General features: G+C 40.4%; 1 protein-coding gene across 5 annotated transcripts in view; it reads left to right on the top strand.

Moving 5' to 3' along the window:
• The window catches only part of LOC134211818 (uncharacterized), a 150,257-nt gene that overhangs the window by 89,728 nt on the left and 43,808 nt on the right, over positions 1-16,721 (top strand). Inside the window, exon 7 of one of the 5 annotated variants that reach the window (XM_062689102.1) lies at positions 15,509-15,741. The exons of 3 other annotated variants lie outside the window; for them this stretch is intronic. In XM_062689102.1, coding sequence (XP_062545086.1) covers positions 15,509-15,532 — 24 coding nt within the window. In that variant the 3' untranslated portion in view covers positions 15,533-15,741. Of the gene's footprint in view, positions 1-8,470; positions 8,667-15,508; positions 15,742-16,721 lie in introns of those variants that run through there. One more of the 5 variants, XM_062689097.1, reaches the window with a different exon arrangement.

Below are 16,721 nucleotides of genomic sequence, written 5' to 3'. Positions count from 1 at the left end.
AGTGATTTCGCGACGTGTGTTGATCGGTTCGAAATAAAAATTATTGCGGTTCGTCGTTGTCGTCCCGTGAGGTTCGGAGACGGAAGAACACGGATTGTTCTTCAAGTTTTTCGCGATTTATGGGAATCGTTTTCGTTGTGAGTCGGCTGCCGAAAACCGGACGGTTCGGGATTTCCGACGGCTTGCACGTAGATCGTGTGCAGATCTAAACGTTATTATGGTTCTGGTTCGCGACATTTAAGCTTATTATTGCGACCGCGTCGAAACTTTCGTGTGGTAAATTTGTTATTCTAGGTTTTGAGAATAATTCTCGGCGAGAATTTACGGTGATGAATGAATTTGTTATTCTAGATTTTAGTACACTCTTTGAGAAAGTGGTTTTAATTAGTTATTCTAGATTTTTCCGCGCGCATTGAATAATTCCTAGGGTCTGATGGGCGATTCCGGATCACACTTGTGTCCGAATCGACAGTTTTTTTTTGCTATGCTTCGTTTGGAGGACGAAAACATTTGCAAAACAGGGCACTGTTTTTACCTCCCCCTCCGGGAAGAATGGAACCGTATGGGGTTGGGAATGTAATTTTTGCTGGGCGCCAATTGAAACTCGCTAGCTCACGGGAGGGTATTCTACCGGGTCGTTACGCTACTTCAATCACCCCAATACTCAAGCTGAGGATGATTCGGTTCTTCGCAGGAGGGAACTGTAAACAGAGCTGTCGATAAAAGGTGTCTAATGCGGTAGGATGGGCAAAGCTATTACTCAAAAGGGGGGGGGGGGTATCTATTCACAGTGATCCAAGGAAGACAAGGCTTGGTGGTCCCTTTGTGGACCCGGGAAAACGACACAAGATAAAATGGTGAAAGACCTTAAAATCAAGGGTTACTCTTTCTTAAAGATGGCTACACCTGGCTCATACATTTTACAATTTATTTTGTGACGTCACATTCGGGGGTACTTGCATGCTTGTTGGATTCGGTGTTTTCTGGTGATGTGACCAATCAGCTTTGATCTGGCCGGCTTGATGCTCTTTGCGGAGCCGCTTCAGTCCGGAAATCATTCCACGGACGGGACGAGTGTTGCCCTGCGAGATTGATGACGTGGCTTTTCCGTATCGGTGTTGGAAGATGGCGGCCACACTTCGGCCAGCGATGACGCTGCTTTATCCAAGCCAACGGGCACTCGCCAAATCTTCCCGGAAATCACCACTGTGGCACTGCACTCTCGAGACCTTGGAAAAAGGTACAAAAGAAAAGGTCCCTTTGTCGTGGACCTGGACACACCGGATTAGTACCCTGCGACGTCACTTCCTAACCTCTAATTTTTCATCTGTTCACATTAACATTTACCTTTTTCTATTTCGTTTTTAATTCGTTTTTCACTGTCGTTATTTGTTCGTGTGGATTCGAAAGGGATTTTACTATAATTTTAAAGCATTACATTAATTTAGGCTAAGTTTGACCCATTAACACTACTAACCACACTAATCGATTTTTACCAACACAAATCCGTACTATTTAATTTATAACAATAAGTATTTTAACGACTAACATTGAACAGATCCTATTATAAGAAAAGAAACAACACAAAATTAAAAGGAGCTTCACCAACAATAATTCAGACAATAAACCTTTTATAACTTAAACACGCGCGCACTACTACTTCTTTCTAGGATCACTATGCAAAAGAGGGAGAATCCTTCTTTTCCGCTTCTTATATAGCACATTTTACATAAATTATGATTTATGCTTTTTAGGTTTGCCCATCCTGTTACATTGAGCTCCCTCTATGGGCAAGCTCAGCTGAAACAGGGCTGTGTATCTTTTGCCCGAACTCAAACTGCTCGAACGTCTATCGCATCTGGTCACACTTGGTATGACGTGAAAGTGGAACACGCACTCACTCGTGAGATAAATCTTCGACCAGTGAGTGTGACAGTTCCGAGGTGTAATTATTGGAAAGGTCGTAATGGGAGGGATTGGTAATGAGAAAACGGGACAATCAACCGGAATAAACAACACAACTCGTTTTATAAGTTAAAACTAACAACAACTTTATTCAGAGCAAAAATACACAACGTGTTGATTGTTCGATCACTTTCAATATAATAAAATGGCGGCAGGCTTGGCGCCACGCAGAAGATGCGCAAACGGTGCATGCGGTCTTGTTTTGACAGCAGAGGCTGCGAATATGGTAGGGGCAACGCAGATAAATACAGGGATAGGAAATTGATACCTCAACACCCTCGCTCAATTTCTGTCATTCCCAAATTTGTACGATGAAGCAAAAATGTCTTGGCTGGTAATCCTTTTGTCATAACGTCTGCCAGTTGATTTGCACTTGGAACATATTGCACTTCTACTTGCCCTCGCTGAATAAGATCCCGCACAAAACGATATTTTACATCTATGTGTTTCAATCGTCCAATATCCCGTTCGTCCTCCACAATGCGAATGGTTGACTGATTGTCCTCAAAGTATACTATTGGATCATTCAGCTGCAGTCCTAGCTCCCTTAGCAATCGAGTCATCCAGATGCCATGGCACACAGTAACACATAAGGCAATCAGCTCCGCCTCAGTCGATGATAACGAAACAGTTGGTTGCTTCCTTGTTAACCAGCTCACGGTGCATCCATGAACACGAAAAACAAATCCTGTCAACGACCGTCGATCTACCACATCATTCCCCCAATCTGCATCGGAGTATGCCTCCATAGACGGTGCTTTATCATTCCCGCAAAACTCCAGGCCAAGGTTAATAGTACCACGTATATACCGCAGTATACGCTTAAGATGCACCCAGTGTTCTTCTGTAGGGCAACTCTGGAATTGGCTGAAATAATTTACAGCGGCACATAAGTCAGGTCGGGAGGTTAACGTAACGTACATCAAACACCCAACAAGTTCTCGATACGGTTTATCCGTTCGCTTTGATTCTTCTCCTTTCTTCAGACGCAATCTGCATTCCATCGGTGTTGACACCGGTTTACAATCACTCATGTTGAATCGCTTCAACAATCCTTCGAGAAAAATAACGCTGAGTGATGCGCAGAACCCTTTGCTCCACGTTTCGTTCTGATTTTCATGCCAAGAAAACAGTTTACTTCCCCACATCTGTCATTTCGAACTCCGTCGACAAACACTTCTTAACTGCTTGAATTGACTTCAAATGTCGACCAATTAGTAATACGTCATCTACGTACAGTACCAAAAACAATTTGCTTTCTCCAGTACCTTTAATGTATAGACACTTATCACTAGCACTTCGTTGAAATCCAAGCCTCTCCACGAAACTATGGAAACGTGTATTCCAGGCTCTGACGCCTGCTTCAGTCCATAGAGCGATTTATTTAGTTTACAAACCAAATGCTTTCCTTTCTCGTAGCCTTCCGGTTGAGTCATATAAATCTCTTCCGTTATCGAACCGTTCAAGAAAGCTGATTTTACGTCCATTTGGTGTATCATCATCTTCTCTTGATTTGCGATGGCCAAAACTATGCGAAGCGTATCTAACTTCGCCACCGGGGAATAGGTTTCGGTGTAGTCAAAACCTTGTCGCTGATTGAAACCTCTTGCCACAAGCCTAGCCTTGTAGCGACATGGCTCCCCATCATCACTTTGTTTCACGCGGAACACCCATTTGCACGATATCGGTGTTCGCCCTTCAGGTAGCTTGACCAACTTCCAAGTATGATTCCGTTCCAATGCATCGATTTCTTCTCTAACAGCTGCTTCCCACTTTGGCCAATCAGCTCGTTTTCGTAACTCTCGTAGTGAACTAGGTAAATTGTCCACATAACTCGAGGCATTCAAGGCATATCCGGTGATGTTCATGTCGTAATCGTGATGCCATAAGGGGGCACTTCGATTTCGTTGTAGTCGTTTGGCTCCGATTGCATCTGCCTGATCTGGGCATTCTGTTTCTCGAAGCGTCTCATCGGCACAACTTTCGTATCCTCCTTCGTCATCTCCATCATCTTCCGAAACATTATGATCTTCTTCATCTTCGGTATCACTCTTCGGATCCTTTTCTTTTTCACTGCACTCGGATCCTTCAGAACATACAGGAAATTGGAAAACTTCACAATCACGAGAAGTGCTTACAAATCCATCACACTTGTCTTTTTCTTCGACAAAAATCACATCTCGTGCCACTACGATTTTCTTTCGCCTTGGATCCAGAACACGATAACCATTATGCGAATATCCAATGAACATACCCTTCCAAGATTTTCCATCAAGCTTCTTCCTTAGCTCCTTCGGTATGTGCACAAAAACATTCGATCCAAACACACGAAGTTTTTCCACATTAGGCTTCCTACCTTCCCACAACTCAAAAGGTGTCTTCCGTTTATCGATAGCATTCGCTGGACTGCGATTTGCTAAAAATGCCGCAGTCTGAACAGCAGGACCCCACAGCTCTTTGCTCACAACAGCATCCTGCAACATGGATCTCGCCTTTTCCACAAGTGTTCTGTTCATACGCTCACTGGTACCGTTTTGTTCCGGCGTATACGGAACTGTCCACTCTATCTGCACGCCTTTCTGTTTGCAAAACTGCAGGAACGCTCGGTTCTTGTATTCCGAACCGTTATCACACCGAAAACGAGAAATGCTTCTTCCAAACTTCGCTGATACTATGGCTTCATATTCTCGGAAAACATCCACGACTTGATCCTTCGAACTGATCAAGCATACGACCGTAAACCGACTCCAGTCGTCGATAAACGTCACGAAATATTTCTCGCCATTGATACCGACCGGTGTCACAGGCCCACAAACGTCGGAATGAATGAGTTCTAACACACGCGACGATCGTCGTCCTTCACCTACCGAAAACGATTTTCGCGACTGCTTACCGACGATACAAGGCTCACAAACGATTTCGCCCGCGGATTTTCCATCATTTTTGCTTTCATGCCGATCACCATTTCGTTACACAATAACTGCTTTAGGTTCTTTCCACTCAAATGACCGTACCGTCGATGCCAGATTTTTAGCTCTTTCTGTATTCGCCCACACGAATAGTACGAAAAATCATCATGTATACTTTCACGGTACAAGTTCAATTCGTACAACTTTCCCCGACGGTTACCTATCGCAACAATACCCGTTTTATTCTCGATTTGCACTTTACCATCCGCGAACAGCACTTTCAAGCCAGCTATCTCCATTTTTCTCACTGATAGAAGATTTATTCTTGCTTCGGGAATGTATAGAACGTTTTTCAAAGTAATCGGGATCGACTTACCATTTACGGTGGAGAAAAGTTTTACCTCACCATGCTGCTTTGCGACAATGCATTCACCTTCCTTCGCCACTGCGATCTGTACCGGATTCTTCATCGGCACCAGCTGCTTGAATAAACTCTTGTCGTTTGTCAAGTGCTCCGATGAACCGGAATCGATGATCCAGCCAACTTCACTATTCGAAGATTTATTTGCAGCGACAAAACACACACCATTTTCTTCTTCTCCATAGTAAACACTATTCTTCTTCGATCCCTTACCTTTCCTCTCAGGGCACGACGACAACTTGTGTCCTTCTTTATGGCAACCAAAACACTTGAACTTTTTCTTCTGCTGTTGGCCTGTTGTTTTCCTACTTGCTCCAGAAAAAGCTGCCGATTCACCAGCCGGCAGGCCACATTCATCACCACCGCTTTTCTGCTTGATCTCCTCATCAAGCAGCCGACACTTAACAAACTCAATCGTTAAATTTTCTTCCGGCATGGTTTCCAACGCTGTCACAACAGTTGCGAACGCCGATCCCAACGTCAGCAGCAGATGACAAACAACATCCAAATCGTCGATTTGAGCTCCGGTGCTTTTATACTCACGCACGAGCTTGTCGAAAATAAGGAAGTGTTCTTGCAATCTTCCTCCCTCGTGCCGTAGTGTCAGCATCTTCCTCTTAAGATGCAACCGGCTTGCTATGCTTTTCGCTCAAACACTCTTTGAAGTGCCGACCAAATTGCTTTCGGCGTCGGCTGATCTTGCACATACTCCAGCTGATTGTCGTGAATCCGAGAAACTAGTAATGATTTACAACGCCGATCTTTCTTCTTCCTAGATTCGAGCTGCTTCTTCTTGTCCGCCTGGACAGCAGCAGAATCTGTCACTTCGATTTTCAGTTCGTTCACATCCGCGATTTCCCGACTAATGCAATCGGTTAACTCGTGCTCCTCCAGCACAACCAGCATCCGGTACTTCCACGCCGGATAATTAGAACCATCGAACAACGGAACGCGCACAAAATCTTCCTTCTCCATTTTCTCGATATTTACCACTCGCGATTTACTGAGTCCATAACCTAATGAGAAAACGGGACAATCAACCGGAATAAACAACACAACTCGTTTTATAAGTTAAAACTAACAACAACTTTATTCAGAGCAAAAATACACAAAAATACACATGTTCGATCACTTTCAATATAATAAAATGGCGGCAGGCTTGGCGCCACGCAGAAGATGCGCAAACGGTGCATGCGGTCTTGTTTTGACAGCAGAGGCTGCGAATATGGTAGGGGCAACGCAGATAAATACAGGGATAGGAAATTGATACCTCAACAATTGGTGACGGAAATTCACTTGTGGTGGAGCCAACAAGTCCATATTGGAACCGAACGGTTACAATATATCATCACGTGAAATACTGTTAGTTGCTCATCAGTTAATGCATATATTTATGTCACAATAGCTTCCAGTTTCGATCCATCGACCTTCTAGTTCATAGTCTAGTCGTTATCCGTTCCTCCATGTGTACGCAGCTGTGAGGCGATCATTTATTTCCAATGATAATATTACATCCGCGAATATAATCTGGAAAAGACATTGCATTGCATCTTATACAACACGTCGAAGATGATTGCTTCAAGCAGCATATGTGATTGATTAAACATATAAACAATTTCATGTTGACGTGTATATGATCTCTGAGAGGAGAAATAATACAGTGTTGTTATTGTATCAAAAATACCAAAAATATTTATTTCGAAATCAAGTTATTTTATTTTTAAATTGTTTTATAGATCACAGCGATGTAATCAAGTGAATTAAACTCCAGTCAGTAGTTGAATTTCATTTAGGCAGTTATTATGCAAGAAGTGCTATCCAATAACAAATTTTGGATCTTACCTTACCTTTATACGTGCATGTATGAAAGGATATTAGTACAAAAAAAAATTATCGTTGAAATGTATATTCATGAATCTAACTGATTTGTCGGATATTTGTAGCTCGCGTGTTTCATAAAAGGTATATTTTATTCTAACAGTCAAAACTGTACAAAAAAATATCCTATTGCGGATCCTGTGCAAAATTGTGATGGAAGATTACAAGTGCTGGCAGTATTCATGGGTACGAAAAGGTTTCCTTATGAAGAGAAACATCTTTGAATAAAATAACTATGGGTACAGCATGTTTTTAATGACAAACGAGTATATTTCAATATTTTTTTTAATTAAAATATTTCCCAAAAGACTCAAAGAACACCAGAGTTGGTGTTTGTATACTTGGAATCATTATACCCAAAGACTATACAATCAAATCTTAATGACATTGTAATTTCATATGCGCATATATACAATTGGTTAATTATACGCGATATATGATTTCGTTGTGAGTTTAAATTAACATATTTACAACTTACGATATAAATTGCAATTAGATTATACGTTTGCATTATATGTAACCTTTCTACGATATTTTATAACTTCTACTGAATGAATATATGATTACGATCTGATCTGTGAACATATATAATTTATTTTGTACATTCATATACGATTGCTGGTTTGCTGGGATGGTTCACGGCCTATTTCAACCATTTGATTCAGTTACGACTGCTTTTACTACATAATTTTCAAACATTTGGGCGTTACATTTTCATGGTTACTAGTCGGCAATTTAAATATATCAAGATGGATCACATTAAATGAAATTTTTTTAGGTCATAAGTGCATCAACATGATTTTAAAAGGAATGACTCTCGCGATAGATGATTAAGTATTTGAACGAAATTTTAGAGCTTTAGTTTGATGGGAACACGACTCAAACACTACTAATAAGGAAACTGCAAAAAATTCAAAACGACTCCGACAGAAAACCACTCAAACTAAATAATCTAAAATATTAATGAGGACTTAAAAAAACTATTTGGATCAGGTCTCAACTCGGTCGACTATAATTGCCTGTGAGTATTGTTTATCGGCTATGCAGTCTCGTGACCAGCTAAAACGCTATATTAATTCTGATTCGACGTTTCAGTTCTGTTATTGGTCCTTTTCCAATGGATTAAAATTGGTTCAGAGTTTCATTGTCATAAGTGTCTTTAGTTTAGTATACTGCTCGAATTAAATTTCCAATATTGGGTTTTGTGATTTTTTCCCTGACCTCAATCAAAATTCCCTGACTTTCCCTGACATTCCAGGTCCAAAATGAAATTCCCTGACTTTCCCTGACTTTCCAGGTTTTTCCAGGTAGTCGACACCCTGTGAACGTGCAAGTAATCGGCGGTGGACAATGGTGAAACGACAGTAATGAAAAGTGTGGCAGTGCAACGTGCGGCAACGTCGGAGCGGGTGTGCTTCTTCTGTGGAAAGCCGGGGCATTATATTCGAAACTGCCGCCAGTATTTGGCGAAGAAAAAAAGAAGGGGAAGAAGACAATAGTAAGCCGGAAAACAGATTGAGTTAGAAGCAAAATCCCAAGCAATTGAACAACAACAACAATGGTGCCGGTGTATGTTTTATGGCTGGATGTGGACAACAACAAGAGTCGTGGTTTGTGTACAGTGGTGCCAGTTATCACATGACAAGTGTTAAAAACTTTTTCAAGTCGCTGAAGAGCGTGGATGGTCCCGATGTGATTTTGACCAACGGAAAGATTGCTGCCACTGCGGGATGTGGTGAAGGCTCTTTGCAAGGTTTTGATGAAAACGGCAACGTGATTCAAGTAAATCTGAGTAATGTGCAGTACGTCCCGTCGCTGACGAGTGGACTAACATCTGTTGACAGATTGACGTCCAAGGGTTTCACAGTGAACTTCAAGAACAGCTGTATAATTCGTGATGCGACCAGCAAAGGAGTTGTGACAGGAGAAAAATACAAGTGTTGTTACAAGCTGAAGTTGGCCTAAGTTGCAGAGGATGGTGAAGCAAAAAGCGCTCTTGCAGCAATGACGAATAATGGTGAGCAGTAACGACATAGATGCATAACGACAAGGAGGAGAAATCGTTATTTTTTGGTGGAAAAAGTGTATACGAGGCCAACCATTGAGAAGGAGTGTTGGATTAAACAATGTTTGTTCCTCGTACAAACTGGCGGTCTGGCAACATTGTACCCAAAAGTTGTCGGTTCGCAAATTGACCACATGGGTACTAAATGTGGATGTATGTGTTTGTGATGACAAGATGAACCGAATAGATGTATTCTCAATCCAGTTGAAAACCGGAATTGGGGGATAGCGAAGTTGGATTTGTCTCACAATCCGTACGTTAAACCTAACTTCGGAAATGGTGCGCTGTTTTCATATCGCGAAGCGCTATTCAGCGCACCACTACCGAAGTTAGGTTTAACGTACGGATTGTGAGAAAAATCCAACTTCGCTAGCATCCAATTTCGGGTTTCAACTGGATTGAGTATAAATAAACATATTATTATTATGCCACCATGACCACACGTAAAAAAAATTAATGTTATTTATTATTAATATTTCTAATACTTTTTTGCCAAAGCAGGTGCTTAATGATATGTATAAGAAAAAACTTATACATCGCATCAGTCACATACATTCCGAAACTATACTTTTCATTAACTTATGAATGTTATAAACTCTTTGATATGGGATCATTCATTAGGTAGCATAATGAAGAGTATAAGTATTTTCGAGTGTTTGCCATAACATATAAGGTTATTTTTTACGTGTAGTATCGCGTAGTTGTTTTTATTTCGATGTCCCCGTGTTGTGTTTTTCTTTCTCCCGCGGCCGGTTCCGTTTGTGTTTACCCGTTGCGCTGTGTCCACCTCTGCCCAACAATTTTTAGGTTTAATTTGTTTAATCAGTTTGACCAACATTGACTCCACCTCTCGTTTATTCAAACATCCATCAAGTTTTACCAACAACGGCACGAACAATCAATTTATTCGACCAACAATATCACACACGAACGACCGAAGCGCCAACTTGAGCACCAACCATCAAACAATATATGGGGGTTTGTGCAACTTCACTACAAATGCTCACATATTTTCGGCGAACCTTGAATCCGCCCCCGCCAACTCAAACCAAAATCAAACCGTTTTTGTCAATCAAAGCAACAATGTTTAAACAAAATGTCATTCTGTAGTTATTGAAACAAACATGGTTTTTTATTTGGTGGCTTTGGTGGCCGGTTATGGGCCTACCTAGATAGTTTTTCGCAAGCCGAATCAAGGAGCCAAACTTTCTGAAAAAGCAAAATGGACGGAAGCCGATTCAGAATCTGTGTCATTCATTGAATTAAACTAAAAAATGACAGCTGAATAATTTTCAAATAACTCTGCTAGCAGAGCAGGATCACTTTTGACAGGTATCGAATAATTCTTTATAGATATTGGTATCCAGTTTTCCGCGAGCGGTAATGGCCGCCAGCTTGCTTGCGGGTTAGTCTCTGATTTGACGTTTGTGGAGGTCAACTGCACCCACCGCTCTGAGCATTCTGCCCAATGTAGCATATAAGAAGGTGCTGATGAAATGAATTCAAGCCTTCTTATATCCAGTTTTCCGCGAGCGGCAATGGGCGCCAGCATGCCTGCGGGTCAGTCTCTGATTTGACGTTTGTGGAAGTCAACTGCACCCATCGCTCCGAGCATTCTGACCAATGTGGCATATAAGAAGGTGCTGATTCAGTGAATTCAAGCCTTCTTATATACCACATTGATCAAAATGCTCGAATGGTGGGTGCAGTTGACCTCCAGAAACGTCAAATCAGAGACTAACTCGCAGGCAAGCTAGCGGCTATTGCCGCTCGCGGAAAATTGCACAGAAAAAATAAAGAACCTTAAAAAAAAGTTTAAAGAACTCAACTTTGAGTACGAAGTTCAAATTTTTAACTCAATATTAGGTAGTTTTCTCACTCCCTCTCATGAATGTTATTATAAACAAAGAGAGCTGCATCGACCCAACGTGTGCTGTTCCGTGGAAGAAGCCAAATTTGACTTGTTTTAACCATAGTCTCGAGTGAGTGAAAATAACATAAATTTGAGTTGGTGAAACTTCATAGTGGGTGAAAATTCAACACGGGAGTAAAGGCAAAGTACTCACCGGGTTTTTTTTCGCATTTTACTTATTTTTGGCTTCTTCCACGCAAGGTCGGATTTGAGTGGAAGGAACCGTCAAGTGAGTTGTTTCGCGGTTCCGTGTGGATACCACATTGATCAAAATGCTCGGAACGGTGGGTGCAGTTGACTTCCACAAACGTCAGATCCTACAACACAGCATAGGAAGATCATTTTAACCCTTTATAAGGCAGTGGCAACTATATTGCCACCAACAAATAATATGTTTTTCTATTTATTAACAAGAGCTCTACTTATTATTTCACATGTAGTGACTTTATTTGCTTTCTAGTAACACCCCAGATGAATTTGAGCCATAAAAAAATTGAAATGTCAATTTGAGAACAGTTTTTTTACGAACAGACAGGGAATCAATATTCGAGCAACGCCTAACAATATACTCTTTGTCATCAACAGAGTTTGTTACTGATAAACGCACCTAGCGACAAACCTTTATCAGAACCCGAACACAATATGACAAGAAACATTTGCCTTGTATGCTCTGATATCTCCGAAAATACGCTGCTAATTTTGTAATCATTGTTCGATTCTCAAATATTTCCATAAAAGCAGAAACTATGATAGCATAAAACCGAAATTTTCACTAGAAATAATGCAAAATAACGAGATGAAAAGTTAGCAACAAGATTGTCTTCTTTTTTGTTGCTGACAAAAATTTTCGGATCTTTGTCATTACTATCTCCGACAAAAACAAAGCTTTGTCGTTGGTTCTCTTTTGTCGCTTGTTTCGCAGGCGCATTCCAAAAAAATTGATTCCCTGCGAACAGATCGTAAGTTTCGAGTGGAAGAAGGATTTTCAGTTATAATTCATTAAAAAACCCAAATTTATCCCCAAGTGGTGATTATGCCTTTCTCGATTCGATATGTTGGATTCGAATTAATGTTGTAAATGCTGTGCTAATTGCCTACATCTTGGCGGTTAAAATATTTGATGCAACTCTATCACGCTGCTTATAAATTACTCAATAATTGAGTAATTTTTAAGCAATTATTATGATAGTAATGGATTGCGTCATGGCTAAATTGATTAATGACCTCAAGTGTGCATGTAAACAGCGTATTTGTTAAAAGAAAAATAGAAATATTATTCAAATCGAATGAGTTATTAGCAAACAAAAACAATAGTGTCCAACTAGGAAAGTTTCTCCGTCGAATGAAACTAGTTGCACTCGAATCGGTCAAGTCCTTCTATATGAAACGTGTTTAACAATAAAAAATTCCCGGGGCTACACACACACACACACACACACACACAGTCAGACATGTGCTCAGTTTTTCGAGCTGAGTCGATTGGTATATAACACTATGGGTCTCCGAGCCTTCTATCAAAATTTGGCTTTTGGAGTGAAATTATAGCCTTCTGGTACAACTTTGTTGTACGAGAAAGGCAAAAACGACAAAGATATATTTTTTCCCGTTGGTATCAATTATTTTGAATCTCCTGTGTTAGATTACTATGTGATTAGAGTGAAAAAAGCTTTGCCTTTCTGTATATTTGGTTTTCGATTTTTGACGAAATTGAAAAAAAATCCCCCCTTGGGAGAAAAAACGCGAAAATTTTTTTTTTCACTTATAATGCGTTTTCTGACTAGGACTCTTCACCAAAAAATGTAACGTACCTTGATTTGACTGGTTCTACGTAAAACCAAATTTTTAAAAATCTTTTTATATTTTTGTTGTTGCCTGTTTTCCCGCTTGCCGGGCAGTGGCAACTATATTGCGCATAAGCCCCAAAATTTTATTCCCACTTTTGGGTTTCCGCGCCGAGCACTCAGCGCCAAACTCGGCGACAGGGAGATAGTGGTCAAGTTGGTACTCCTGATTTTTTGACAACTGATGTCGATTGGTTGTGTGAGTGCACCGGTCTCAAAAAATAGAGCTTTCAGCTGAAAATTTAATTGTCAAATGCACATTTTGACTGCAATATAGATGTATGAGTGAAAAAAAATGTGCAAATGCTCTATCGCGGAAGCAGTCGCTGAAGACAAGTGTCAATGGCTTCCGTGACAAAACGAAAAGTTTCAATGCAAAAAGCAATATAAGCCATTTTACGAGACAGCTTCGAACAGCTGATCGAAATTTTGAGTGGACGGCTCGGTCTTTGTTTTGGTAAATTTGCATGCAAACCATCATCATCATCATTTCATTCCATTTTCGCAAATGTTCCTTGTAAAATGTAAATATTAGTGTTAGGTCTCCTGTCATTTGAGCTTTTTATAAAATAGCTTATTGCCACCAATGTTGTCCCGCTTCGCGGGCAGTGGCAACTATATTGCCACCAATGTTTTCCCGCTTGCCGGGCAGTGGCAACCTGAGACGAGACCTGCAAAGAGGAAAAAATGTAACTTCAGCTGCTGCCAGTCAACTGCTGTCACGAACTGTCAGGTGCAACCAGCAGCTTTTTGAGTGAAAGTATTGGTATCCCAAATAAAATATTCCACATCATTTTTGTTTTACCAAGACTTTTTTACTTTAACGAGTATTCCAAACCTTCCGTTTAGCTTGTTAATAATCAGTAATAAACCTGTGTTTTGTTCCCGGTATAAAAACACTTTTATTGTGCTCAGAAGGGTCCACCTGGGGCTTAGGTGAAACAGTCAAGTAAACAGTTGAAACTCGATGGTCAACTGTGATGAAAAGAAGAACAAGTGTCAAAACAAGAGAAAAGAAGCAGCGTCTTTGCAGGTCTCGTCTCAGGTGGCAACTATATTGCCACCAATTTTTCAATGTTTCTGAACTGTTTAACGTATAACAAACATACATTTGAGTTTAATACCATGTCAACATTGTGTTCTATTGTTGTTTTTGTTAATTTATTGTTTAGATTCGTCTGCCTTATAAAGGGTTAAGGCTTTGGTCCGATTCGTGAATCAAAATCGAATTAAACTTAAAAATGACAGTTCAAAAATTTCCAAATCACCCTGCTCGCAGAGCAAGATTACTTTTGACAGCTACACAGAAAAAATATATTGTGTTTTTTAGAATACCGAGCTGTCGTTTGAAAAGTTGATCAGTTTTGGTAAAAATGATTAGCGAAAAATTTACTGTGAGAATAAAACTTTTAATTTGAAAGTATTTATATAAATACAAACATTGTTGTTTTGAAAGCGAAATTGTTTAATTGAAAGATCAGAAGATGTCAAATGCTATTCCCATCGTCTGGAAGATTGGTAACATTGGCAACAAATTTAATCCTTCTGGCAACTGATTCTGCTGTCAGAAAAATAAAAATAGAAAAAAGCGTGAAGGTTAATACAAATTTCGGCAGAATTTGCGTGAAGTGTCTGGGATTAACTATTATTCCAAACTCGTTTCTTGACTTAGAAACAAGTTTCAAAGGGAAAACATGGAGTTTCAATGTGGTAATGTGCTAAATATTAAGCAGCAGTTTGATACTGATTCCGTAATTTCCGTAACGAATACCGCTGAATCTAAGCAGCAGCAGTCAAAGGGAAGAGAATGGAAATGCCAATAAAATATGACCCGGCGGTGAATACGCTCCTGAAAGGCGCCGACCCGGCGCTGAATACGCTCCGACCGAGGATCCGACAAGTCAATACTGATCCGACAAGCCAGTCACCGCCATGCTAGCAAAAACCAAAATTGAATCCATTCGACCCCAACATGAACAACAGCATTTTTTGTAATTGTATATACATTGTAACTTAAAATATTAATTCAGAAACCTAAGAATAAATGGGGAAAAGACCAAATAATGAATTTTTATTACATGTAAATTTAAATGTGGCCTGCGAGAACTACTATCAATTTAAAAGCGTACACTATCTCTTGTTTTGAAAGTACCACTAGTTGTTTTTAATGTAAAATACAAACTTAGTTTTAAGAGGAAAATGTTATTTTAAGAGTTCAGCTCCTGTCAACATTTTTACCAAAGTGACATTTTCGACATTGGTAAATTTAACAATGTTATACTTTCTACTGAAAATCACTAACTTATTTTCTTAGTTTTACCAACGTTTTCTTAATTTTACCAACGATTTTTTTTTCTGTGTATTGAATCATTTTTGATAGATGTTTTATGGGTCTTGCTGGGTAGCACCAGCCATTCTTATGAGCGGGGGATTTCATAATTTCCGAACTGCCACTTTTAACCTGTCATAAGACGAGTTTATACCATCCCATTGAATTCCATGGGAGCTGATTTTCAGTCTCACCCACAACTGTTCCAGTAAATCGCTCACGGGAGTCGGATCAACAAAAGAGCAAAATCTTGAGGAAACCGCAATGATTACTCCTCCGCCACGCGTCTTTCGGCTATACTTGACGTTACGGTCTGTTCTAAAAACGGCGTATGAATTATTGAGTTGAGAGGATACTATTGCGCATAAGCCCCAAAATTTTATTGCCACCTTTGGGTTTCCGCGCCGAGCACTCAGCGCCAGACTCGGCGACAAGGAGATAGTGGTCAAGTTGGTACTCCTGATTTTTTAACAACTGATGTCGATTGGTTGTGTGAGTGAGCTTGCACACTTAACTCATTTCACCGTATTCGGTAAATTTTACCGAAATCTCAACAGCAGAACTGTTCGGTAATTTATTTTACAGATTTTTTGTAATTTTTTCCATTGCTCAACTGTCAAAATCACCGAAAATCAGTTAAATTATTTACCGAACAGTTCTGCTGTTGAGATTTCGGTAAAATTTTACCGAATTCGGCGATTTATTTTAAGTGTGTGGAAGACTCTCACCCTATATCGACCTCATTGGAAACGATCGCAGAGAAGTAGTGGAGGCTTTTGTCGCACTGAAGTGGGAGACGTCGAGGATAGGCTTAACCATTAACTCTACCAAGACAAAGTACATGGTGGCGGGTAGAGATAGAGGAAGACCTAGTGGTGTTGGTACAGAGGTAGTGCTTGATGGGGATGTGTTTAAAGTTGTTGAATAATTTGTTTACCTCGAAACGCTTGTGATAGGTGACAATGACGTTTCCCATGAAGTGAAAAGACGTATTGCTGCTACGAATAATGCCTTCTACGGATCACGTAACCAGCTTAGTTCCCGCAACATGCAAACGAAATTTGCTCTACATAAAACTCTGCTTCTATCAGTGGCCCTTTATGGATCAGAGAGCTTTCGGGGTTTTCGAGCGAAAACTGCTGCGTACAATACTCGGAGGGAAACTAGAAAATGGTGTGTGGAAATGACGCATGAATCATGAGCTGTATCAAGTATACAAAGAAGAAAATATTGTGAATCGTAAAAAATTCGGCAGACTTCAGTGGGCTGGTCACTTAGGACGAATGTCGGAAGAAAGAATGGCGAAAATAATATTCAACAGAGAACCAGATAGAGGCCAGCGACTTCGTGGAAGGCCACGAACACGCTGGCTGCACGCGGTGGAATCAGACCTAAGCACCC

This window comes from Armigeres subalbatus, chromosome 2, assembly GCF_024139115.2.
Source record: "Armigeres subalbatus isolate Guangzhou_Male chromosome 2, GZ_Asu_2, whole genome shotgun sequence".
Classification (NCBI taxonomy): Eukaryota; Metazoa; Arthropoda; class Insecta; order Diptera; family Culicidae; genus Armigeres; species Armigeres subalbatus.
This window is presented reverse-complemented; position numbering and strand designations above follow the sequence as displayed.